The sequence below is a fragment of the Orycteropus afer genome, unplaced genomic scaffold (genome assembly GCF_000298275.1).
Source record: "Orycteropus afer afer isolate SDZICR_OR568_19922 unplaced genomic scaffold, OryAfe1.0 scaffold00069, whole genome shotgun sequence".
In the NCBI taxonomy this organism is placed as follows: domain Eukaryota; kingdom Metazoa; phylum Chordata; class Mammalia; order Tubulidentata; family Orycteropodidae; genus Orycteropus; species Orycteropus afer.
In genome coordinates this window covers 1895945-1923408 of record NW_006921656.1, presented here as the reverse complement: position 1 = coordinate 1923408, position 27464 = coordinate 1895945, and the positions used below count along the sequence as shown (strand labels likewise).

Genomic DNA, 27464 nt, shown 5'->3' with positions numbered 1-27464 from the left:
AAAAAAAAAAAAGGATGAATTTTATGGTCTATGAATTGTACCTTGATAAAGCTATTATTAAAATAATGTAGTATTTTAAAATACCACTACTCTCTTTAGGAGAGTCCACTGGGGCAAATGTGTCCTCTCTGAGAAGCAGGCACGCAGGAACCCTGGCTAACCCACTGCTGTGGCAATGCTGCTCAGTGGTTGGTGCAGACAGGCTGAGGGGTGAGAGCAGATCCGGCTCTAGAGCTGATGTCGTGGCGCTGATCTCTGCATATTCCCTGTGAGTTGACACATATGAACTTCATAAAAGATGCCACGTACCCACAGAATGAAGTGCTCGTGAAGATAAACAAGAGGCAATTTAACTCAAATGTCAGAAGTCGTCCTGAGTGTGGGAGTCGGGAAGGACTTACGGGACTCAGGTAAACTCCTTGGTGCACGTCTCCAAACTGGCCTTCTCCGATGCAACGTCCGAGTTCTATCCTTTCTCTTTGAATCTCATAATCCCTGGCTGCAAACATGATACAGACGTCAGAGACAGCGAATATTCCAAACACAGACACAACACTCAACACGCTTCCTTTATCCTTCCCCACAAATAAGCTTTCATTGGTGGGACATCAATCCATGAAAATGTTTTCAACAGAGTGGAATTCTCTTAAACAATATCGAGACAGGAATTTCAGAGACAGTTATACATTGGCTGAGCTGCTAGGACAATGAGCTGCATTAAAGGTGAACTTTCTTTTTAACATCGTCCCTTCGAGTTTTGGGGTGCCTGGTTCATTTTCTGTTTGGTAGCTTTGTGAAAAATGCTGTAAGTATTAAATTTTATGTTTCATTTATAAGTGCTATTAGTTTAACTCTCAACTAACTCACTGGCATAGAGTTGACTGCGACTCATACTGACCCTCCTTGGGTTTCCGAGGCAGTACCTCTATGGAAGTAGATTACCCTATCTTCCTTCCAAGGAGTGGCTAGTGTGTTTGAACCGCCAGCCTTCTGGTTAGCAGTCAAATGCCTTAGGCACTATGCCACCAGAGTTCCCAGTTTAGGTATTAATATATAAAGGCTAGAAAGAGTTATTTAAAGCAATTATTTTACAAATAACACAAGCATGTAAATATAGAGGCAACATAAAGCTGCTACTTTGTCAAGAGTAATCTTTGTGTTTTGGAAGTTTAAGAGTTTTCCACTTTATTATAATCCTATCTCTACATTATTCACAGAGCTAAATGAGTTTAAAGAGGTAGCTTCTAAGAATTAATCATAAAATCAGACAACTTGGAAGTAAGGTTGAATAATCAGCAAAAAAATTGAGTATTTCATATATTTGAAAACATCTGCCTCAAATTAATATGTTAGATTGTTGTGACTGATACAAAATCACAGATTTCGTGGGCTGTGAGGCACCCGAGGAGGAAGCCTGACTCAGTTCATTTCTGCATATTCTGATTTCTTTCAGTCGAGAAAGCAACACCCAGTCTATAGTCCATGACTGTAATCACCAGATCAAAGATTTAAAAAATTTAAATCTGCCTGGTTTATCAGGTTATAAATCATACAGAAAATGCAACACCAATTTAGATATGTGTTTCCTCTTTAAAGTCACTTTAGCTAGTGATTCCATTGATTTAACAGCACGAGTCAACAAATAACAAATAGTTTAAAAGTAAGTTAACTGAACGGAGACCCCCGTCTCACTCCACCAGTGCAAATGTGGTTATGTTAAAGGGTCCTGTTACCTTCATCTATTCCATAGCTTTCTGTATTGCAATTAAGAGAAAGAGAAACGGAAGACCTGGCTTAGAGATAACTAACAGCAATTAGTTAACAACAACAAACGGTATCGTAAGCATGAGCATAAGATACAAAACAGAGATTAAAACACAAGTCAATTAATTATCTTCACAACAGCTGAATGCAGTAAACAATGGCTTTGAACTCCCATCTTGTAAGCTATTATTATATTACACCTCAGTTCTGAGGGGCAGGGGTCTGGATAAAAGGTGGCCATGCTGGACACTCATTACGTAACTGTAAATAATCAACAGAGAAATAAAACTTTGGATTCTCTCAGGAAGTACAAATGAGTAAACAGCTCACTAAACATTTATCCCTAACTGTAAACATTTTTCCCAATTGCTGCCGCCTGTCTGAACGGACACACTGAACTTCCAGGTCTTGTTTCTGTTCAGATTACCCTTGATAGAGGGGTCCCAGAAGGGGACTGGGAGCTCCCAGGGTCATGCAAGCCCGAGACGCTGGGCTGCCCCTTTATTCTGTGAACACAGGAAGTCCAAGTGAGAGCCTTCTGTAGAGTTTACCCAGGGGAGAAAGGACCCGGAGCCCATATCCCGCCACCGCGTACGCTCTCGACACGGGGCCCCGGCACTGAAGCCTCAGAAGCCTCTGCAGCAGGCCAGGTGTTTTACGTGGATAAGATGTCGGGGTGGAGACTGGGAGTCTAACTCAGTGCAGACTTCCTGGTTCACCTCGTCCGTAAGCAGCCCATCCCAGGGGCGGCCCACCCTGACATCTCCAGGCACCCCGGTCACTGAGAGCCCCTCTCCACTTCCCAAAGCCCTGTGGTGTGCGGTCAGACTCTAGTTACTCAAGGGCAGTAAGGCACAACTTCAAGGGCACAGTCCAACTCTCTGAGCAAGTAACAGCCGGGGGAGCGTGCTGATGGTGTCACTAGTAACAGCCGCGGGACCTGAGCCTGAACACGAGGTGTCTACAAGCCTGTGATGTCATGGGGTCAAGGGAGCCTCACGACCTTAAAATGCACACGGATACAATATTCTAGAGGCTACAAGCTCTGAAGGAGGCGTCAAAAATGGCTCCAAGGGACCAGGGCATCAGCCTCTGTCACGTGCGAGGGCTGCCCACCACACCCAAGCAGGATCAAGCAGGGCCTACTTACTGGAGGGCATGGTGTATGTGTCCTCCTCGTCGATGATCTCAGCATAGTCGTCCGTCTCTGCGGGAGAGGAAGCAGTGAGTGGCAGAGGGCAACTGTGTGACCTCCTGGCCTCGAATGCAATGTGAGAGGGCAACACGGTGTCCTAAACCCTCCACCATGCCGGAACATTCTTACAACACTGTCACTTGGTTTTTGCTCATGCATGAGTCATTAATGGAAATACAAGTGACATCACCATCCAACATGTTATAATACACAGACTTGTTCATCAGAGAGCAAACAAGGCTGCCACAGAAAGCCCTTGTCAAACGTGAGACGGAACACAATTCTGTGTTTGAGTCGAGCAATGAACCGTAGTTGCCCAGCAGGAGTCACCTGGGGTTTCCTCAGAGGAGATGCTACCCCCAAAGTGGCATCTGATTCAACAGCACAAGGACCAGGCTGCAGAGCATCACCTGGTGTTCTCCACCAGAGAATAAACGGCAGCCGCTTCTCTGCGGCGAGTACCTGGGCTAACTGATTTCATTTGTTCAGGGTAGACAGCAACTCAAATTTATCTTTCCTAACTTTTTCACTCAGATTTGTGAAGAGCATGCACGTCAAAAGGGTACAAGATTTGGCAGAAAAAGTCCCCAGAACAGTGTGGTAAAATGGGTCATTTTTAGGGGTAACACCAATGGGGCCCCCTATGCTTCTACTCAGGCCTTTTGGCAACATGGCTGCTGAACCCACCCATCACATCAGTGGCAGCAGAATTTACATGGGCAACAGTCACGTGTAACAGTCCCTGGGGCCCCTGTCTGTCTGGAAGCAGGATGAGCTGAGGTACTTCAGGCAGGAGGGACAGACTGCAAGTCAGGCAGGAAAGGCTGCTCTCCAGGGTGTGGGACGAGAGCACCGGGTGGAGAACGCAGCCTGGCCCCCTCTTTAACCCCAGAGATAGGGCCTGTCCTCGGTGCTCCCGACACAACTTCACTCAGACACTAAAACCACAGAAACAAGGGACACACGTGCCATCCCGTCATCCACACCCTGCCCTGGGCGTGACAGAGACAAACCTGCCGGAGTCTGTAAAAACCCACCTCCTCATATAGAAGGGCTGTATGTTCACAGGGAGACAACTCGGGGCAGAAGTGCATGGGAAGGACGGACACAGGAAAGAGGTAACTATGGGGAGGAAATGGGAGGGGAGCTGTTGCATTGTGGGGAATTGCAGTCAATGTCATGAGACAAAGTGTGTATGAACTGCTGTATGGAAAGTTAATTTGCTCTGTAAATTTTCATCCAAATCACAATAAAAAATTAAAAAAAAAAATTCCACCTCCTCATCAGCGACCATCACTCAAAGCAGGTAAAGTGAAACAAGTATCGGCTAGCAGAATGCCAATCACTCGGTCAGCTCACCTAAGACCTTTCTTATATATAGACTATTCACAAGTCCCACCCGACAGGTGGATCAACTGTATTACTCTTACATGTTCATAAATAATTCCACTTAAAGGTTAAAGAAAAGTTTGCAGTGAAATTTTTCATCTGCTCTAAAGAAGAATGAAGAAAACCAAAAATTCATGGGAACAATTAGTCCTAGCAACTGTAATACTATGAGATCCTCAGCCTACATGACTACGAGACCAGAAGAATTAGATGGTGCCCGGCTACCACTGTCAACCACTCAGAGTGGGATCTATGGAGGAGGTCCTCGACAGAGAGGGAGAACAATGTGGAACAAAACTCAAAATCATCTGGGGAAAAATAAAAGAGGGGACCAGGTTTGCTGATCCAATCGAGCCTGGTGGAACCACTGAGACTATGGCTCCTAGCTGCCCTTCAGGTCTGGAACTGAACCCACACCTGTGGCTTCCAGCCAAACAAAAGACAGGCATATGAGTTGAACATTTACCTGAGGTAGATACACTCCTTGGAGAGAACAATCATGAGAGAAAGAAGGGCTGTTTATGCACAGGGAGACAGCTCAGGGGGCAGGAGTGCATGGAGGGATGAACACAGGGAAGAGGTAACAATCAGGAGGATTGTTGTGGGAGGGGAGTTGTTGCATTGTGGTAAATTGTAGTCAATGTCACACGACAAAGTGTATGTGAACTGCTGAATGGAAAGTGAATTTGCTCTGTAAATTTTCATCCAAATCATAGTGTTAAAAAAAAAATAAGAAAAATTAATTTTTCATCTGTTCTAACGTTCCATCTTTCACGCAGACATTTCCCTCTCTTGCTCTCGGCGACTACTAAGAGCAGGTGCTGACACCCTGTGGCCTGCGGCTTTTGCTTCTGTGTCAGTGGCTTATGGGGAGACACTGTGGAGTCAATTCTGGGGAGGGAAGGGCGCTGCTTTGGTGATGGGAATGAAAAAGACTGAGTGGGGCAGGATCGACTTGAACAGCTAGGACAGTGGAAGCAACTCCAGTTACAGACAGACATGAGCTGGTCATACCTCCTCACAAGCTGTAACTAAACCATCTCAACTGTAGGGCACTCTTCTCAGAAAACTCATGCAACGAAGGCAAATTTCTGTAAACAACAATATCCGGTGTCTCCACGGCCTTCTTTCACATCCAGTGCATACCCTTATTGGATCCTGGTGTGGCCTGGGCTCAAGGTGAAAGCCACTCACCCTGTCCACTCAGCTTCCTTCCCCTGGCTGCCCTGGCACCAAAACTGCGTGAGAGGCACTCGCACCCAGCCCTTGACTCTGTGCTTTGTTGAGGAGATGTCTGGACTCATCGCTGCCATGTGCACCAAAGCTTCCGCGGTTCTGTGTGCTCACAGGTGCGAAGGGTGGTGGTCCTTGCAGGCCTGACCCACGTCCCCTTGGGTAAGGGGGTCTAGTACCTGAATGAAAAGAACTTGCTGTGTTTCAGAGCTCAGGCTGATCCGGATCCAATTCTGGTTTCAAGATGTCCCTGCTCAGAGACCAGTCCTCTGTCCAATGCTGCCCCATCCCTGGCTCTTAACCTGCAACTCCGTGTTCTTTTCTTCACAATCTGCGACTTTCTGACACTACCTTATTTTCGTGTTCACTGTCAACCTCTCCCGAGCATACTCATCACTGGAGCAGAAACTCTTGTCTCGCTCCCTGTCACCATGTCTCAGCATCTACAACAGTGCCCAGCACAGAGGAGAAATTACAATGGGAAATATATTGCTATGGAAAAAGAAGTACTGGATTGCAGCCACATAGTGAGGTGGCCAGACATCCCATGAGACGGAGGCAAGAGGCCAAGCCACCTGAGTTAGGTCACACAGGTGGGAAACAGGACATGGCCCAGGACCTGCATGGGCTTCCGGAAGCATCTCACCGCTTCACCTGTGCCCTCGTGTGTGAGGTGAGTGTCTCCCCACCTCGGAGAGGGTCGTGAGGACGACAGGAGATGCAGATGAAGTCGAGACATGCCCCACCACTGAGATGGTCTAGAACATGTGCTCTCTCTTGGGGTCAACCCTGGTTCTGGGGCTCTCTGAGTCCCTGTGTGCTGGCGCGTTGTCAGCCTGCCTGCTGGCTGCAGTGACAGCTAAGGACAGTCTCCGTGTAGAAGACCCTTGGTGGTGCTAGCAGCCCTGAAAGAATTCGTAAGCAGCAGGAACAAAATGGCTGATAGAAATCAGGCCATACACAAAAAGGATTTGGGAGAAATCAAGCGGCCACACTTCAACTAGTTCACACGTGACAAGAATGAGCCTTTCTCTCGTCAACGTTCTGGGACAGGGACGGATTGGAGCTGTCTGGGGAGCCCTTGTGAGGACAGCTGGGGGCAGACGTGTGTCATCTGGACAGAGGATTCTCAGGGCAGTGCAACGGCACCTGGGCCCTCTATCAAAGTGTCCTGGGGAGAGGTTCACTGCTGTGAAGGCGCCTGGACCCACGGAGGTTGCATGTACTTTCAGGCAGAGTATCCAAGGCCCCGACTTGGCGAATTTCTCTAGGAATTTTTGATACTGACTTGGCTCCACTCTCTGTTGGCCTCTGTGACTGAGGGCTAGCACAGCACTAATACAAAGAGGTATTTTACACACACAAGGGCTGCGGAGCAATCAGAGCCCAGCCTTAAACTGCCTGGGCCCCAGGTAACGGTGCAGAGAAGCATAAAGACAAAGGCAAAAGGGTAAAGGTCCAGGCACGGAAAGCCAGGGTGCCAGGCTCCGTCCAGTCCTCTGGACAATGACCAATGGCGTCGAGAGCTTGTGCGTGCCAGGCCCTGTGATGGCCACTTCTCATGCTGTCACTTCATCCTCAGAAGATTTCTGTTATCAACACCCCTGTTTCACAGGCAGGAAACAGGCAGTGAGAGGATGCAGAGGCTCCTGAACCCCCAGCCAGCTGGGTCAGGCTGGCGCTCAGCACGGCGCTCGAGCAGAGAGCCTGGGCTGTAGGCCAAGCTTGGTTCCCGTTACCTTTCACTGGAGGGGCCCTCATTAGAGAGGACAGATGCTCTGCTGTCGAGCTGGAATCCCCCCCTAGGTGCTGTGGTATTTCCTTCCCCACAGGGGCCCAGGTTTGCTCCAGTGATACTCAAAGGAAGGTCTGTCTAGACATGGAGCTGGGGGGCCATTAGGTGACTGGACCACAGGCTAAATACTTGAGAAACAACCAAAAATGAGAAACGGCAGCCTATAAAACCGGGGACAAACTGCAAGTTAAGCCCGTGGTTTGGTATGAACATATGAGGAAATGAAATAATGGAAAGATATGAAAAAGACTAAGCAGACAGCTCAGAAACTAGAAGGGAAAGTTACCAGGTTCTCATTTAAAGCAAGGGAGAAAAAGACAGGGCCATGTCACTGTGGGAAACAACAGGCTCACGTCACACAGTGATCCCGTGTCCCTGTGCAGCCCACAAGCAGGCGTGGAGCCTGGAGCGTGGGGGACGTGCCAGGCGGCCAGGGGTGCCAGCACTCGCTTTGCAGACAGAACGACCCGTCAGAGGGTCCTTCAGCTGACAGTTCCTGAGGAGCTGGAGGCCCTCTGAACTCCCACAGTGATGCTGTGGGCGAAGTGGTCTTGTCACGACCTCTTTTGCTTGCCGAGCAAGACACAGTGGTGGCCCCTTCCTCCTGGTGGCAAGCCTGACAACTCCTTCCCAGCTGCCTTTGATGCAGCTGCCACTAGGAGGATGGAGGTGGGAAGCGTGGGTGAGTGACCAGGAGGTTTAGATAACCTATGGTCACGTGCAATGTCGAAGACCCGGTGACTGCAGAGCCTCAGGAGACCTCGGGTGGAAGAAGAGCCCCTCTGCACTTCACAGTGACATGGCTCACACCGCAGGCCCACAGGCTTTTCCTATGAAGGGCCAGAGGGGACATGTCCAGAGCCTGTGGGCCACACGGTCCCTGCGGCACCACTGCAGCCACCACAGCGTAAGGTCCATCTGTGGTTCTTGTAACTTTTGTCATTGTAATTACTGTGTGAACTGATGAATGTGAACACATCCCAGTCCAACTTGCCTTACAGATGCTGAAACGGGAATTTCATGTCATGAGACAGTCTTCTGACATTGTCCCCCAACCATTTAAAACTGTAAAAAGCATTCTTAGCGCAGGAGGATAGTACAAAATAGGTGGTCTTAGTTTGCACAACGCTGACCTAGACCAAGTGAGTAACATTTAGCCCAGCCTGTTCACCTGGAAGAGGGGCTGAGAACACTCGGCCTGGCTAGTTCACACGCTGACATTCACAGGGATGGATGTGCGAGAACAGTTTCATAAACATGAGGCAATGACCACTGGTCTGCAGACATGTGTCCACGCTCCACGCTTTCACAGACATCCTCCTGACAAACACTGTAGACGTTTACACAGGAACAAATACGACTGAGCAGCTGCTCAAGGTCACTGCAGGGGTAGGCTGGTGACGGGCGGGGGGGTGAAGAGGGCGAAGGAGAGGTGCTCACTTCCTACCCGCTCTGATCGTGTCCCCTAACTGCAAACAGTGAACCTCTCACCCAGAGCATGCTGAGCGCAGCTGGGAGACCCACACGGAGAATCACACTGAGAATATGCTGAGCGTGGCTGGGAGACCCACACCCAGAGTACGTCAAGTGTGGCTGGAAGACCCACACTCAGAGTACACTGAGTGTAGCTGGGAGACCCACACTCAGAGTACGCTGTGTAGCTGGGAGACTCACACTCAGAGTACACTGAGTGTAGCTGGGAGACCCACACTCAGAGTCCACCGAGCATGGCTGGGAGACTCACAGCGAACATCACACCTGGAGTACACTGAGCATGGATGGGAGAGTCACAGCAAGCATCATACCTGGAGTACACTGAGTGTGGCTGGGAGTCACACCCAACATCACACCCAGAGTACGCTGAGTGTGGCTGGGAGTCACACCGAACATCACACCCAGAGTACGCTGAGCGTGGCTGGGAGTCACACCGAACATCACATCCAGAGTACGCCGAGTGTGGACGGGAGAGGCAGTATCTGCTCACTGGTCAGTGACTGGCCGCTGCTAACTGATACCACCCCACCAAGGAGGTCCCTAGAAATGAGGTTCAGATCTTCTCACTTCAGAGGCCAAAAGAACCCATCTCTCCACAGGTGCTCTGTTAGGATCGTTCACTGCAACTGCTCTGCTCACTACCATGAAGCTACGTGTCCTCTCATAGAAACGTGCTTGGGTGAAACTGTCTGGTAAAGCATCCCCTCATCTAATCATGAGAAAAGGGGCAATGCCCCTGGGGAGTTTAGTTTACAGAGCTGTGCTCCTGTGACATGAAGTTTCATGCAAACAGTGCAGAAAGCAAGTGGGAAACATAAGACACAAAATGTGGTTTTTCAAGGCTAGTTGAGGTGCTGTCTGCCATAGTCTGGGAGCAATTCCTACTGCTATTGTTGCTATTTCTCAAAAGCCCTTTATTGGCTGGTCTGACCCTTAAAGGACTTTGCATTCCTTCTTCTCTACTCCCTCACCTCACAACCGAGGGTTATTACAGCAACCTCCACTGTTGCTTTCTAGTGTGACCAATCTCATGTTGATACTATTTTGACAATTTTTCTATAACTCTACAACGTGAGTGAATGTAGAAAACGCACTATGAACACATGCGACGCCATGAGCCATGGAGACGAGCTCAAGAGCCCGGTAAGCCTCCTCCTGCAGAGTCCTGGAGCTCATGAGCTCACTGTCTCCCACCATTCTGTACTCATTCTGTGGGGTCAAACCACATTTTGCCTTTTGTAAAACACTGAGCTGCAGCCACAGCAAGAAAACATAATTATACCAAATCAGTAACACAAATGTGAAAATAAATATTACCGTCCCCACTAATTTCATCTGCAGATCCAGGTGGCATGCAAAGAAACGGGGAGGGCAGGGAACAAAGGGAAGGAAAATGGGAAAGAGAAGAGGGAAGAGGGGGAGAAACACACTATTAAAATGACAGGTAAGTCAAAGCGCAAGAAAAACAAGTAATTCAGCCCCCTCCCAAGGTCTAATTCCAAAAATTAAAGATCGCAGCAGTAAGTGTGGTCACTTGTACTTAAGAGCATTCTGCCAAGGCTTAAGCTGTCAACACACCCCACGGTAACCCAGAGTTCACACAGATTCCTACCATGGTAAACAGCTAACGTGCTTGCCTCTGGCAATTTAATGTCAACAACAGCTTCTACTTTTTTCAAAGGGAATTGGTGTCTTCTTAGATAATGGAAACAAAGTAGTTATTAATGAGGATGTTAATAACTAGTGCTATGAGCTCTCAGCCTGCCTATCCCAATGGGCCACCGGGACCCTACATGGTACGAAGAGGCCAGGCCCTATGGTACAAGCTCTCAGCCTGCCTGTCCCAAAAGGCCACCGGGACCCTGCATGGTATGTGGTATGTGGTACGTGGAGGTCAGGCCCAGAGCTATGAGCTCCCAAGAGCTCAGTCAGCTCTGGAAACTCTGCTTACAAAGCAGTTCCTGTTGAAGTGTGGACAATATTTGCCAAAGTATCATCCCAGGATTACAGATCATTTCTGCTTCCCTAGAAAACTGCCCCAGGGCTGGCCAGCTGTGTTCTGCAGCACCCTGAAGAGCCGGCCCCAGCATGGCCAGCCAACATGGCTTCCAGTGCCCATTCTCGTCTCTCTGGTGCATGCTGTTAGGAAGTACCCGATGCAAAGAGCCCTGTGGCAACACGCAACAACAGCACGGCCAACCTCAGAAGCTACTTCTTGACCTGTCATGCACTTGTGAGTGAACAAGCCAACGAGCAATCTTCTACTGAAGGGAGCTTCCCACAGATGCCAGACGCCAGGCCCTCCCCCCCGTGCGTGGTGTCTGGACGGCGGGCAGCATGGACACTGCTCGTCAGCCAAGATCCCCTCAAAGCTCCGCTGAGCAGCAGTCTAGAAGCAGTGGTGGTTAGTTTCCAGGGTGCTCTGGGTGACGAAAGCCAGTGGAACGAGAGAGCAGTACCCGGAGGAGGCGATTCATGGGAACAGAAGACCAAAGGCAGAAAGCGTCTAACTTTCTTAACTCTGTGCCGGCCATGACTGACTCCTTGCAGAGAGGCGAGAGGGGGAGAAAGAGAGAGAAATATTACTGCAAGAGGACATCTGAGTCATGCGTAAGGCACAGCTACCAAGAGTAGAAGCTACAACGCTTCTATCCACTGACAGACACACCACACACAGCTGAGTTCTCACCACTACCAACCTGGATTCTAAAAGAACATTAATGTTTTCAAATGTACTTTCCTATTTTCGCAACAATTATCACTGTATGTAGGGAAAATATCCCAGCACCACAGACCAATCGATGGCAACGCATGTGTTTTAACAAGTAACAAAACCAAAGAGGGTGAAACACAAAGACCCATGAAGAATTCAGGATTCTTCTGAACATCTAATGTTAAATCACAAAGAAAAGACTGTGGCAAACCAGATTTGAGAAAAAGCGGTATTAGCTTATTTCCTCCAAATCACTGACAAAGACACAAAATCACGTTTTGTACCAAAATGTGTGAATCACTTGAACATAGCTAGCCAGTGATACGGGTGTTTGAAACACAGGCCGCGAAGCATCATTCATTCACTCATTCATTCACATATTCCAAACCCCTCTGAGAGCAGACACTACCTAGTCAGGTGCTTGTTGGACCCACGACACATCCCAGGCCTGCAGGAGCACAAGGTGTCGGGAGGAAGCAGACACACAGCTCCTAACAACCGTGCATGGAGCTGGGCTTAAAGCCAAGTCCAATGAGTCACAGGTCCAAGAGGTAGAGGACTCGAACCATGTGGCAGACACAGGTATTAGGTACCTTCAGCAAAGGTCAGTACTGCAGGTGTGGGCTTGGGGGAACAAGACCCAGATGCTGGGTCCCCAGAATGGTGATCGTATCACCACATCCTGAGCAGAAACGACAAGTGTAAAGTCTACCCACTGCTGTGCTCACGGTTTAGTCAGATAACAAAGAAAGGTTGTAAGGCCAGCTTCATCTCACTCTACCACCTGCAAAGACGCACCTCAGCCTACTGCCTGCAAAGCGCACTTTTTCAGAATCTTTTATTGTGATTTGTGTGAAAGTTTACAATTTATTTTCCATACAACAGTTCATACACATTTTGTTTCAAGACACTGGCTGCAATTCTCCACAGTGTAACAATTCTCTTCCCATTTCCTGCAGTTACCTCTTCCCTGTGTCCTTCTTTCCTATGTATTTCTGACCCCTGAGCTATCTCCCTGTGCAAATACTGCCCTTCTGATCTTCCATTGATCAGTTTAAGGAGTGTATCTACCTGATGTAAGTGTTCACCCCATATGCCTGTCTACTGTTTGGGCTGGAAGGCACAGGAATGGGTTCAATTCCAGACCTGAAGGGTAAGTAGTAGCCATAGTCTTGGAGGTCTCACCAGGATGTATCAGACCAGCAAACCTGGTTTTCATGAATTTGAGTTTTGCTGCACATTGTTCTCCCACTCTGTCCGGGACTTCTTGTACTGATCCCTTTCTGAGTGATTAACACTGGTAGCTGGGCACCATCTATATCTTCTGGTCTCACGGTCATACAGGCTGAGGTTCACATGGTCTATTAGTCCTTTTGCCTAACTGTTTCCATGCATCTTTGGTTTTCTTCATTCTTCCTTGCTCTGGATGAGGAGAGACCCACTGTTGCATCTAGAAGGCCGCCTGCAAGCTTTTAAGACCTCAGTTACTACTCACCAAAGTAGAATGCAGAACAATGTTTTTGTGTGGTAAGGTATACCAACTGAGCTAGATGTCCCCTGCGACCATGGTCCTGAGCCCAGAGGTCCAATAACTTGGATTTTTCCCTGTGAAACACACTTTTAGAAAGACAGTAACATGTCTCTGTCTTTGCCAGACGCCTCACCAAGCACTGCACCTTCCCTTGTGAACTGCAGGCCCCTGGAGAGAAGATGGAGACTCTATTCTGGGACCAAAATTCAAGGACAAAGTGGCAGAGCTGTGTGGGCTGTAAGACACACAAGCAGAGGTCGGCTACAGTTCCCAGGGGCTTGTTACTGCTCAACCTTTCTTTCCTAAAGTGGCTCAGACACTCACTGCCAGGCAGCCCACAAGTTCAAGTTTCTACCCACGAGGCCTGCAGCCAAGAAGCTGCCTGGAGGCCCACAAGTTCCCATCTACACAGCCTGCAGCTGAGAGGTTGCCTTCAGTCCCAGCGTGAAGCAGTAGGAAGCCCTGCTAGCTCTGAGCCCTCCTCTAGGACACCACCTCACAGCACAAGGCATCGCTACTACCATGCCCACACCCTCCAGTGGAGTCCGCTCAGCCCTTAGGAACCAGAGGAGAGGGGGTGACTGCTGCTGCTGCTGCTGCTGTCAGGTGTTGCCAGGCTGGTTCCACCTCACAGCAACGCTCTGCACAACAGAATGAAACCCTGCCTGGCCCTGTGCCAGCCTCACAATCGTTGCCATTTGCTTAACTGCTTGAGCCCACTGCTGCAGCCACTGTGCCCATCCATCTCGTTGAGGGGTTTCCTCTTTTTTGCTGACTCTCTACCTCTCTACCAGGGATGATGAGATCAGCATCCTCAAATCTCAACAGAGCAAACAATGTTTCCATGAGTACTGGTGGGAGAAAAGGTCTGTAAGAAAGAAGGCGGTGTTGCTGGGGTCTGAGCACTCACATCCTTGTCTGTGTGTAGCATGACACTCCACCTGAGCTGCCATCTTCCTCAGATGACTCAGACACCCACAAGTGCCTCAAAAACCAAAAACCAAACTCACTGCCATGGAGTTGGACCCAACTCATAGCGACCCCTCCTTGGGTTTCTGAGGCAGCATCACTATGGAAGTAGATTGCCCAACCTTCCTTCCGAGGAGTGGCTGGTGGGTTTGAACCGCCCACCTTCTGGTTAGCAGTCAGGTGTCTTAGGTGCTACGACACCAGGTAAGTGCCTCAGTGGCAGGAAATCTTCCCTAACTCAATCAATTACAGGCCTGCTCACAACCACTGGAAGGAGAACTCTTGAGGCAAGAGAGGAGAACTGAAGAAATACTAATAATGAATTTACCTTTGTTGCAATATAACCTTTGCCCAACCTAAGTAGGGAAGTTCTGTTGAGCAATGAAACAACATGTTGTGAGGCCACAGACATCCGGCTTGGGCTGGCCTGAAAAACCATGTAGAGAGAATGGAAAATTCCTCTGCCCTGCTCCCTGCCTCCTTTTTCCTCTGCCCATACACCCCCCCCCAGCACCTTTTTTTGCTTCTATAAAAACTGCTAGCTAGTATCTTTTTGCAAATAACCAATCACCCTTTTACCCCAATACCCTGGAAGAAGAACCCCATAAAGCTCCCATGTGGCCTTTGTTCGGGGCTCACTCTCTGGATGTGAACCCACTGAGTCTGTGCTAGCACGAATAAAGGTCCTTCCTTTTTACCATCCTGCCTGGCATTAGCATTTCCCTTGGTGGCTCCGGTAACACTTTCAGAAGTGAGGTGCTAGAAACATCACTAAATACCTACTGCTCTGTGCACGTATAGTAAACGTTAAATGTAAAAATAACCACTGGTGCTCAGTGCATTAAGTTGTGCCACAGGCACATCACGGACCACATGTAACTCTCTGTGCACCAGGTAACACCACCCTAAGACTACGGCAGGCTTTTTGTTTATTTCTTAATCCCTAAAAGCTAGTATTTCAATCACATTGTCAGTAGTCGGCAGAAACTACCTCTGAAACTAGAGTGTAATGCAGACAAGTGCTTTCAAACCTGAACACAGGGCAGACTGACTTTCACCGCAGAGTCAGACCTGGGTCAGCACCAAGCTACTCCTGACAAAAAGGGAGAGAGCTGTATTGGAATTACACTCCAGTCTTCCCACGTGAAGAGCACAGAGCCTTCAGGATGGTGCAATGTGGCCTAGCACAGAGTGGGCTCTGGGTTCCATTCCATCTCCATCACTCACTGGCTCTGTGAACGTGAGCTCTGAGATGGCATTTCCTCATCTGTAAAGTGGAAACACTACAGCAAGGAGAACTGCTGGGAGCTTTAACCAGGACCTCTCTGAGCAAGACCCCACAGCCTGAGTCTCACCAGGTCCTCAACACTATTTTTCCACGTGTAAACAACTGCCTGCTTTACAAAGCAGCAACAAAGCAGAGTCAACAGACGCAGCATCCTAGAGACGACGAGGAAAAAAGAGGAACCACACTTCACTGAATTTTACAGTCCACATCACACTTCCACACAGACAAACCTGTCATTTCAGAATCTGTTGTAAAGCAGCTTATCATAAGTAACATTTATGTAGTTAAATATGCTTTCTTAAGAGTTTGGAGTAATTTTTAGTCACTCTCTTGAAAGCTCTGAAAGTCATCTTATATGAAAAAATTCATGGTAGTGCGCTGGTTAACAGCAAAACCAGAATCATTGGATGAAAATGTGAAGAAAATTTGTAACTTACAATAAATCCTGAAAAAGTATCATCACACAGTACAGCATTTATTCCTTACTGCAAACAAAGGGCTGAGCAGAGACAATCAAACCAAACACATCCAGCTGTGGGTGACCACCAGCCCAACCGTGCCCAGCTGTGGGTGACCACCAGCCCAACCGTGCCCAGCTGTGGGTGACCACCAGCCCAACCGTGCCCAGCTGTGGGTGACCACCAGCCCAACCGCGTCCACTGTGGGTGAGAAGGGCTGTGTGCTTGTTTTCATGGCAAAGACACAGAGGGGAGAAATTACCCTAAAATACATCCTCAAACATTTGACAAGAGCCAGGCAATGGCACCATCACTGTGTGTCACTGAATGTCTCTGTTTATCCTTGATGTCTCCTTGCTTAAGGGCCTGGTTATTTAGAAAACCCCCAACCAACCATACAGAAACAGTTTATCCCTTCAAATGTTTCACATTTGGCTTTTTCACTGATTGGGAAATACCAGTGAGTCATTTACATCCATACAACACGGTCCCACCACTTTCTCCCCTTTTCTGGACCACACATCTAAAATTCCTTACAAGGAGATGCATGCAACAGCCTTTCAGATACACTCTAAGTCAAGTTTCCCAGGAAACTTAGTAATCAGTCGTTTTATTTTAAGATTATTTTAAGGCCTTTAGAATATTGTGCCCAGGGAAATGTGCACTTCTGTGAGATATTTTGTAAATCTTTCAACTCAGTACTTATATTTATAAACAAAGTTTCTCTGGACTTCAAGGACCAACTTTCCAGTCAGTATCAGTAGGAAGCAGAAGCTACCGAAGAGGACGTAATGACTTTTCACCTTGAACGGACCATGAAGGAATGCCGCGTATAGTCTCTGCACATCAAGACACCACTTTTTCTCCCAACCAGGATCCATCAAGAGCTGGAAACAGTCCTGCTGACTGTCTCCCCATCCCCTTCTCCAAGCCTCTTAGACAAGAGCTCTGAGTATTCCTGCCTCTCTCCTCCTGTCCCTGCTGCCCGACTCGACTCTCTAAATCCCAGCGTCCCTCCAGAGCAGGCCTCACTGGAACACTCAATGACTCATCAAAAACAGTCACCAAGCACATGTAGAAGCACATGTAGAAGACCAACAGGTCTGCCAAAGATGGGCTCGTGGTCTAGGTGGAGTCTAAGATAATCACATTCATTGAGGACTAGCCACACAGAGAGATAGATGCACAGTGCAATGTCAGAACCCTGAGGAAGAAGAGTTCCATTTTTAGAGTAATCAGGGAAGGCTTCTAAGAGGTGGTGACATCTGAACTGGGTCATGAAGATCATGCAAGAATCGTTTCTAGTGTGGTCTTCCCAAGTGCTTCTTCATCTGTACCTGGTATAAATGCCCCTAAACTGCTACAGAAAGATAGGATAGCCCAGAGGGTGATGACAACCTGAGTTCCAGTCTTGGCCCCATCACTTTTAAGCTGGATGACACTGAACAAGTTAGTTTACCTCTCTATATTTCAATTCTCGTATTTGTAAATGGGGAGAATAATAACCATCTTGCAAGGCTGTGCAAGGATTAAACAACATGCCAGCTGTGGTGCAGTAAATTACTTGGTATGGCTTTTCTAGCCACAGTCTTTGTAATTCCCACTGGATTACTGAGTGGGACCATGCAAGTAAGGTGTGTAGCACTCTGATGCTGGGATTGGTTCATTTTGTCATTCTGCCAGGCTTGAAATGAGCCTTCCTAGAGGCATAAAGGGGGATCTCACTACCATCAGGAGAGAGAAGAGCTGGCGGTGAAGTAGAGTATGTCCTCAGACCTAAGATCCCTGCACTGGACCTCCTTGGCAGAGATGCCTGGCAGAGAGAGACAGCTGGCAGAGAGAGACGCTCAGCTGAGAGATGGTGGCAGAAGACCCAAGAGGCACAAGAAAGAGCAGCGGGCTTTCCGGCCCACGGAGCAAGAAAGCTGAGTGCCCTTGGGCAGGAGGCTGGCTGGTGGAGTGGGGTGTACCCAGGCATACCTACTGGTAGAGCTAAAAGAGCTTTTGTGACCCTTGCCCAAGCAGAGTAGAGACCAGGCTGAGACGCCAAGGGCCAGAGAGGAGTGCTTCTGAGGTCACAGCAGAAGGGAGACTGTCCTGATTGAAGAACTGTATCCTGAGTGTGCTCCTGAACCCGAACTGTAGCCTGTTACCTCCTAATAAACCCCATAATTATGAGTATGGTCTGTGAGTTGTGTGTGGCCACTGCAATGAATTACTGAACACAGCAGAGAAGCAGTGAGTGCCATGGGAGGGCGGGCTGGTGCCAGAACTGGTAGGAGGCTGAAAGTGGAGGCACACGTGGCCTCACAGGTATCAGCCTTGGGTTGCTGATGGTGACTGTTTCCCCCGTGTGAGCTTGGAGGTCAGGTGACACCTCCACGTGGGTCCTTTTACTGGAACCAATGCTACCCATGCCCACACCTGCTAAGGTTTAACGCTGGGCCTGCACATGCTGAACACGTAACCACAGGACCCGGCCCTTCCTGGCTGGGTATGTGTCTCGGCCCAGCTCTTGGGTCCTGACCATGTCTCCTGTCACATCTCCTGGCCTTCTACCCTCACTCGCCCTCTGCTGGGGCCAGAAGGTCCCCTACTTCAGGGCCCAGCACCTGCTGACTCCTCACTAACTGAAGGGCCCCCTCCCTCTCTCACTTTGGTCAGTTACCCACCCACCCGCCACCTGTTCAGATACGTCCTCTGATCACGATCTTCACAGTGTTCCTATCACTCTCAACTGATCAATAGCCTATCTCCTCCATGAGGTAACCTCCATGAAGGAAGGCTTGTTCACTATTAGATCCCAGCACCTACCCACAGCAGGCACTGGTGGTTGAGTAAATTTATGAAAAGCAGGGACTATAAAAACTGGAACAAAATCCACGTTGTAGGGCTGATTAGGAATGAAGGGAGAGAAGTGTGGCAGAAAAGCAAGCAGTCACACGGCACAGGGTCAGAGCTGGCCTCTCCACCAGCCGGAGACAGGACACAGAATCCTGCAGGATCCAGGAGCAGTCGGGTCCTCTGCTCTGTGCGATAGTCTCACATCCCACAAGGTACAGTTCCCAGGTTCAGGTACGTAAACGACCTCAGGACAGAACCAACTGCGTAAAGATACTCCTACAAGTGTGAAATTGCGGCATATGGGCTAAGTATGCTGCACACGCTCCAGGCCTGCCCGGCAGGGTGGATGCCATGGTTTACAGTCTCTGTGGAAGATTTAAGAATCCATGCTGATTAGTCCACCTCCACCAAAGGGAGCACGAAGGGTCAGGAGGAACCTTAAGACACTGGTACCACGTCATGCAACCACATCTGCCTGCAGGCCCCACGTCTATATATTACCCAAGTGGCAGTCACATGTAAAGTCAGGAGCTGAGAGGGACATGTAAATGGTAACATGCAAAGATGAGAAGAACATGCAAGCCAAAGGACCAGCTTGAGTAGAGCACAGAGGTAAGAAGGCAATGGGGGCTTCACCGCCAACTGTATTTGGCCAAAAACACTGTAGAAGAAGGGGAGGGGGACAAGGGGAAGGTGGGCAGATATTGGAAGGCCTCTCATGGACAGCAAATTATCACGGAAAGTTTCTGCTCAGAGAGCCGACTGAATTCAATGCACGTGGCAACAACCAACGCGACAGCAGGGAGAAAGGACTGAAGCTTGAACTTCAAGCTAAGAAATGGCTACAAAGCACCACGAGGGCAGAATCATAAGTAAGTGACATCAGGGTTGGACCAGACCAGGAGTCTGACTGATGACTTCACTCTAACCAGCTGTGTAATCTGGGGTAAGTACGGAACTTGCTGGGCCTTTGTCTCCTTATGTGCACAAAAAGACAAAACTGCCTCAGGTTTACTGGGAGGAGTGAATGAGCCAATCCATGCAAAAGAACACAGGACACAGAGCAGGGCCCAGCTCAGAGCACAGACCCAATTATACGCTCACAGATGCCAGCTCATGCTATGATTCAGGCCACCTGAAACAGGATGAGCAGCGAGAACATGAACGGGGCGGGGCTGGGAGAGGGAAAAACCAGCCGTTCGATGAGATCAGTTGTTAAAGGAAACGGGTGTAAAAGCTCAAGAGCTGACGAGATAAGGCAGGGAAGAGAAGGGTCAGCTTGGAGGACTGTTTTTCTCTTGAGTCCTGGCTGTCTCCAGAGACCCCAGCTGTCGTGGAGAAGACATGAGCAGGCACCACTCCAGGAAGTCTGTGGCCTCTGAGCCTCCCCAGACAGCACTCAAGCCAGCAAGGCAATGGCCAGGGATCTCGTTCGAATCTCACCGTTCCACAGCACATTCTGGAACACCTGACACACAGCACCGGCCCCCTGCTCTGGATCTCGACCACTTTAGCGTGTGGCAGTCTCTCTCCTCAACTAGATCACAAACCCTTGAGGGCCAAGCCTCCTGTACCCACCACAGACTAACAGAAGATGAGTGTATGCTGACCAATGAGTCGTTATGCTCCCTAGCGTCGCTTCCTCCAGAATCCTAGGGCTACCCAGCAGTCTTGGATGGAGCGAGTTGACTGGTGAAGGCATCTTGCAAGCATGGGCACCCAAAAATCCTAGAAGGTGCTGGCAAGCCTGAGGCCAGCCAACTGCCTGCTGTGGTCCAGTGAGAACCCAGCCAAGCATGCAGAACCTCTCCCCTCTCTGCCAGAGAGTAGCTGTGGGTCCTTCAGTCAGCGGTCCCATGAGGTACTGCACAGAACTCCAAAGTATCAAGGCCATTGCCAAGTGCACGCATAAATACCAGTGTGGATATTCCAGGGGAAAGGGCTTCTGGGATGTTTGTGTGTGATAAAAAAAGTAAGTAATTCCCTTTTACTTTGGGTGGCTAGCAAAAAATCCAGTCATCAACTAGGTAAAAGCACAAAACTACATTTCAGGAAAAATAAAAATTAATTAGAGACAGGAATTAGAGCTCGTCTAAGTCAAGACTGTCAGATACTGAAGTTATCAGAAAGCTATTAATTTAGAAATGTAACACATCATACACACACACGCCTATCTGCAATCAGGTTACATATGTGCGTGTACAGATGTGCATGCATCTGTGTTTGTACACACACTCTACACGTCTGAAGACACCAAGCGGGAGTCAATGGAAGGTGCTTTTCCCTTCCAGGCCCTTTCCAGCATTTGCCACATGTTCACACTGGGGAAAAATGACACACATCTTCTGGAAACATACCACGAAAAACACAACATACTCATTATACCAGCAAAGAGTTAAGATAATGCTCATTACCAAGATCTTAACTCTATTTTTTAAAAAGCAATGTTCAAATACCATTTTATGTTAATTGTGAAAAAGACAAAAAACAGTAAACAGTTAAAAAGTAATTCATGTTTCCTGAACTCCAAAAAGCTATAAATTTTCAAAGCATATTCTGTTAAATTCTGAATTGCAAAGCTAAAACAGCAATTTAAAAGTAAAAACTTTCATTCCAAATGTTGAGCATGAAACTAAAACATAAAAATGGCTCAGAATTCTGTACGAGCAGATGAGCACACCGTGTTAAATACATAACTATGCTCATCTGAAAAACAAGGTCTGGGAGCCCTACAGTGAGCCTACGGGAAACCATTCAGGGATGGCAAACCTGGGCACCAGGATGCGTGCTCTTCATGAACTATTCTAGAAGGAAGTGCTCCTCAGAAAGAACGGACACCCACATGTGCCCCTCCTCTGAGCTGCTCCACTCTCAGAGGGCTGGGGTGTGTGTGCGTGTGGGGGGGGGGCTGCCTCCACACTCTTACCTGACACGGAGACAGCGTGGGGCCGCATGCCCTGCTTCTCACTGTTGGCGAGCCTGTAACAGAGAGATGTCCCGTGAGTGCTACATGTCTGCCAGGGTCAGACCGTTGGGCATTCACTCCCATGGGGAAATGCCTAAGTCAAAAGGACTCAGCCATTTCCCCCAAGGATGATTCTTCACTTTTTAAATTCGATTTTACCACCTGCAATGCTTAAAACAGCCAAACTGCTTTAACGTTTTAAACATCACACGGACAATGAAGACACAGCTTTAAGAACTCCTAGTGAACACCGCCACGGCATCTCGCATGACACACGGGCAGGGCTGGTCGATACCGCCACACCGGCTCATGCAATGCACACCTGGGAGACAAAAATCTAAATGCTTTTCCAAAGGAAAAGAGCTTTCCCAAAAGTTATGAGAATAAAAGATAAAACAAAGAACACACTGAAGTTAGCTCTGTCCCTAAAATAGCAGTACCATGGTATGACCAAGGAGCTCTGGTGACGTAGTACCTAAGGTACTTGACTGCTAACCAGAAGGCTGGCGGTTCAAACCCACCAGCCACCTCTTGGAAGGAAGGTTGGAGCAATCTACTTCCATAGTGATACCGCCTCAGAAACCCAAGGAGGGTTCACTATGAGTTCGAACTGACACGACAGCAGTGAGTTTGGTTTTTATGGTATGACCGGTCCTTTGTAAATTTACAATGTCTAAAAAATCAGGCAGTAACACTGATGCATGTTACTTACAGGCTGAAAGAGGCAACCTTAAGGTACTTGGTTACCTATTTCATCAAATGGTCTAAGAGTACTGTTATAAATTTTTACCCAGATAAAACCAAATGCTGCTCCACAGACGTCAGTCACATTAAAAACCCTAGTTCAGTGTAACCTTTTAGTGACAGGAACACACAGAGCTAATAGGAACCCGACAGGCTTCAGAATCAAAGTCCGTTCCAGACGCATAAGTACGTACAACAGAACTAGCAAACAGAAACCTGGCTAGTGTTTAGAACTTATACTAGGAAAAAGACAAACTTAGAAACAGTGCAACATTTCTGAGAACTATTCAACATGAAATCAGATAACCTCTGTAATTAACAATACTGACATAGACTCACGAAAGGGTCTTATAATGAATTCTTCAAATATTTGAAATCCTTAAGGTACCTTTATTTTCCTTCCATTGCAGCTACACAGATTGTCACAACCTTAATGGACTATTACAGCCACAGGATTTGTCATAATTATCACGGCCTATCACAGCCACATGAGCAGCCTGACTACCGTGGGCCACTGCAGCTGTGGGATCCGTCCTAACTGCTGTGGACTACTGGGAAGCCACACGTCGTTAGCTGCGATCAAGGTGATTCTGACTCCTGGCGACCAATGCGTGCGGAGTACAACTGCTATGCAGGGTTTTCAGGTGCTGTGACCTTTCAGGGGCAGGTCACTGGGCCTGTCTTCCAAGGTCCTCTGTGGTCAGGACTCTACCGTTTGTTCCACCCAAGGACCCTCTGGAGAGCCAGAAGGAACACAGCTGTCCTCAGCAGCTTACCTAGTTCCCCTCCTACTGACACTGTGCCACGGCACTGGGCCTGCCCTTCCCTCACACGTTGATAACTGCTGCCTAGAGAGTCTGCTGGCTTTGGTTCTTCTAGTATCTGTCACCACTTCTAACCCACAACATTCTCCACTCACTTTTCTATGTCTGGAGTCCTATCAAAACCATTCTTTAACAGTGATGCAAAACTGAAAGTACCTCAGCATGTTAGTTCCTGGCCTGATGTGGCCCTTAGCAGTGTCTGTTTAATGTGTTGAATTTGTAAAACAGCCTGTGCAGAGCTAGAGAAAGGGGTGTCGCTCCTCTGCCACCCACCCACAGCACCGTGGGCTCCCACCTGGAGAGGCCACCCAAGGGCAGGTCCACATTGTGGATTGCACCAATGCTCAGTGCCCAGAGCAGGATGTGGACAGGAAAGAGGCCACTTAACAAGTGTAGCAGGCGTTATGGCAGAGAAGATGCCCAGGAAAATATAATAGGGAGGCCTGCCAGGCCTGGGGTCAGGGACGCTTCCAGAGGAGGTCTTGTCATGGAAACGGGGTTCATGCAGGGGGACAGCATCACAAGAGGCTTGAAGCAAGTTCCAAGTGGCTGAAGGGGAGAATGCGAGGAGTGGTGAAAGCAGGGCTAGGGACAGGTCCTGCCGGCGGCGAAGGAAGAGCAGCAGCACGCCACAGTGCGGTTCTCAGTAGGCAGGGTTCTCACTGGCTTCAGCGGAGAGAAAGGTGAGGACGCTGGACGAGCTGCCATGGTGGCGCCTCGTGGGGAGGTGGGCAGAGACCTGACACAGCAGCCTGAGACTGCATCCTGGAAAGGCTGCTCCGAGGAGAGGCCTGGAGTCCCGCACTGGCGTCTGGGAGCAAGGACTGGGTGCTCTCCCCTCCTCTCACAATGAGAGGCCCACTGGGCCAGAACTACACAGCCTATGTGGCTGCTGCTGGGCCCCTGCTCGCCCTCAGGGTACGTTCCAGGCAGAGGGTGAGCAGATGCCTGGGATCAGGGGCACTTCCCTGGCAGACGACACGTCCCCTACGTGCTCACCACCTGGCACTGGAGGAAGGAAGCGCATCCCAGTGCCCCTGCCGGGAGAGGATGTTCACAGCTTGGGCTGGTGCCCCCAGCTTCCTCGCCTGTGCTTTTCCCCTTTGCTGGCTCTGCTGGTATCTGCCTGCTTCAGGAAAGCACAGCTATGAACACAACTACACCCCGAGTCCAGGGGGTCCCCTAGACAGTCAAGGGACCTGGCGGCAGGCTGGTGCCCGACATGCGAGTCTACTGCCGGAACCAGGCAGGCAGCAACCAGACACAGGCAGGAACATGGCAAGGCAGGGAAGGCATGAGTCTGGAATACTGAGGACATGGTACTGGTTGTGGAGAACAGGGAGAAGGACCAGAGATGACGCTCACCTTGACCTCCTTTATCCCAGTGGTCTTTTGGGTTAATTAGTCTCTTCGGGTGCCACCCACCTGTGAAGCAGCTCCAAGCACTTATCACACAGCCACAGCACTGACTGCTGAGCACACGTGGCTACTGGCTACCCCGCGTGTCCACTTCTGTGTCCAGATTTCCTCTTTCACATCTTGGTCCCCAGTGGCTAGTGTGCTCAATAACTCAACTTGCTGCCATCAAGTTGATTCCAACTCATAGCGACCCCCTTTTGGGTTTCCAAGGTGGTAAATCTTTACGGAAGTAGATTGCCCAGTCTTCCTTCCCTGGAGTGGCTGATGGGTTTGAACCGCCACCAACCTCCTGGTTAGCAGTCAATATCAAAACTGTTAAATAAGCTGCTTCTGGAGCCCCTATGTGAATCTTTTATAGCTCAACAGTAGGTGTCTTAGAGCTACTTTATAGACCATGTTGTTGTTGTTGTTGTTATGTGCTGTCGAGTCGGACCCGACTCATAGCGACCCCTCCTTGGGTTTCCGAGGCAGTATCACTACGGAAGTAGATTGCCCCATCTTCCTTCCAAGGAGTGGCTGGTGGGTTTGAACCGCCAGCCTTCTGGTTACCAGTCAAGTGCTACCAGAGCTCCTTTATAAACCATAGCAGGGATCTACTATGGACCTCAACATAGTAGATGAAACAAGTAAAAAAACTAACGTAAGTTCCTTCTCCTTAGATCTGGGGCTTGTAACCTGGCCAGAACGGCAGGTGTTTTCCAGGGTCCGAACAGGAGCCAGCGGCAGCAGTGCCTTCACGTGGCCATCAGGCGTGCTCCTAGACTCTGCTCTTAAACTTATGATGAACAAAAACAGACCTGTCAAGTTCTTCATTAAACCTAAACAAGTAATATGATTTACATTTGATTTCTTCGTTTAAACTTGGAAATACTTCTTTTCTAGTTCCCTGATCATATATACAAAAATTCACCCAGAAAACTGTGAGACAAATGGATCATGAAGGACAGTGATCTTCTTGAAGTTTCTAATGAAACTCGTAAGAATATGCAGAAAGTGGCACTTACTTTGGTATTGATGGTAGAGCCCGTTCACCTTCTGGAAAAGAAAAGGAGAGAGAGAGATGATGCTCCTTTCATTCCTTCTAAACGCCATGCCTACAACACAGCACGAGGGGCGAGTCCCATTCCAGAAGCTCAGCAAGAACCCTTTAAAGAAGCTGTTACACTGTCCATCTTACACTTTCATATTTTCAATACTGTGAGCAAATACTGTTAACAAATACTAACTTTTAATAACATCCTTCTTATTTCTTAATTTTTTATTATGATTTGGGTGAAAGTTTACAGGCAAGTTCATTTTCCATACAGCAACTCATACACAGTTTGTTTCACGACATTGACTGCAATTCCCCACAGTGTATCACCTCTCTTCCCCCTTCCTCCCTGGAGTTACCTCTTCCCTGTGTCCTTCTTTCCTATGCATCCCTGCCCTGAGCTGTCTCCCTGTGCAAACCCTGCCCTCTGTTCTCCCACGATTGATCGGTCTAAGGAGTGTATCCACCTGATAAATGCTCACCCTCTCTGCCTGTCTATTGTTTGGCTGGAAGCTGCAGGAGTGAGTTCAACTGCAGACCTAAGGGCAGCTAGGGGGCCACAGTCTTGGGGATCTCACCAGGCTCTATCAGACCAGCAAACCTGGTTTTTTTTTTTTGTTTTTTTTTTTATGAATTTGAGTTTTGTTCCACATTGTTCTCCCACTCTCTCCAGATCTCCCACACCGATCCCTTTCTGACTGATTGACAGTGGGTGCCGGGTACCACCTAGTTCTGGTCTCCTACTCTCTGCAGGATCTACTGCACTGATCCCTTTCCGAATGGCTGACAGTGGGAGCCAGGCACCACCTAGTGATTCTGATATCATGGTCATATAGTCCCTTGGACTAATTGTTTCCACGTGTCTTTGGTTTTCTTCATTCTTCTTTGCTCTGGACGAGGAGAGACCTGCTGTTACATCTAGATGGCCACTTGTAAGCTTTAAGACCCCTGTTGCTACTCACCAAAGTAGGATGTAGAACAATGGTTTTGCATAGTATGTTATGCCAATTGAGCCTGATGTCCCTTGTGACCATGGTGCCGAGCCCACAGGTCCAACTACTCACTTCCTCAGAGTGGTTGGCTGTGGCTAAGAAGTGATCATAACTTTGCCCCTTGTTAGCTCTAATACAGGTGCATGGTTTTTAGAAGTGAAGCTCAATCAAGAGCAAAGTTCTCAGCTGGTAAGTTGGTGAAAGATTCCCTACCCAAAGACCAGAAACAATGGGCTTTTCATGATCAAAGTCAACCTTCTTTGGCAAAGGACAGAGCACCATGGGTGAATCATGGACAAAGATGCTCACTAGGAACAATTCCAGGATCTGTGTAGGAAGCACACAGCAACCAGAGCCCAGGTAAGCAGAGCAGCCAGAGCAAGTGACGCGCCGGAGAGGGAGCAGAGAGCTGTGGGCGGGGCCTGCAGGCGTCTGTGCGGTACCAGCGGGAGGGGAGCCGAGACGACCACCTGCCAACAGTGGCTGCCTCCCTGTGAGCACCAAGGGGTCACAGCGAGCAGCTGAGGCTAGTCCACTCACAGCAAAGCTCAGGCCTTTTGGTCCATGGCTCAGCTGTGGAACAGGACACGTGGCACGCTCCCTGGTCATCTCTGCAGCCTGATCAGCCTCACGGCCTCTATGTGATATTTTCCCACTCACTCCACCAGCAGCAAACTGCTCCCAGAATCACCTTCTACAAACCACAGGTTCATCAAGTCCCTGCCTACATTCTCCTCAACAGCTCTTAGGATGCAACCTAAGCTCCTCAGCCTGATCCAGAAAGTGTGGCCCTGCTTCTGTTCACTCATATGCA

The 27464-nt window shown here is 48.8% G+C and overlaps 1 protein-coding gene across 1 annotated transcript in view; it reads right to left on the bottom strand.

Moving 5' to 3' along the window:
• PTK2 (protein tyrosine kinase 2) overlaps positions 1–27464 on the bottom strand; it is a 190187-nt gene that overhangs the window by 69671 nt on the left and 93052 nt on the right. The window contains exons 12-18 of the mRNA XM_042780908.1: positions 25630–25660; positions 21600–21652; positions 11330–11413; positions 10188–10205; positions 2915–2971; positions 1734–1754; positions 402–499 (exon numbers count right to left, since the gene is read on the bottom strand). Coding sequence (XP_042636842.1) covers positions 402–499; positions 1734–1754; positions 2915–2971; positions 10188–10205; positions 11330–11413; positions 21600–21652; positions 25630–25660 — 362 coding nt within the window. The remainder of the gene's footprint in view (positions 1–401; positions 500–1733; positions 1755–2914; positions 2972–10187; positions 10206–11329; positions 11414–21599; positions 21653–25629; positions 25661–27464) is intronic.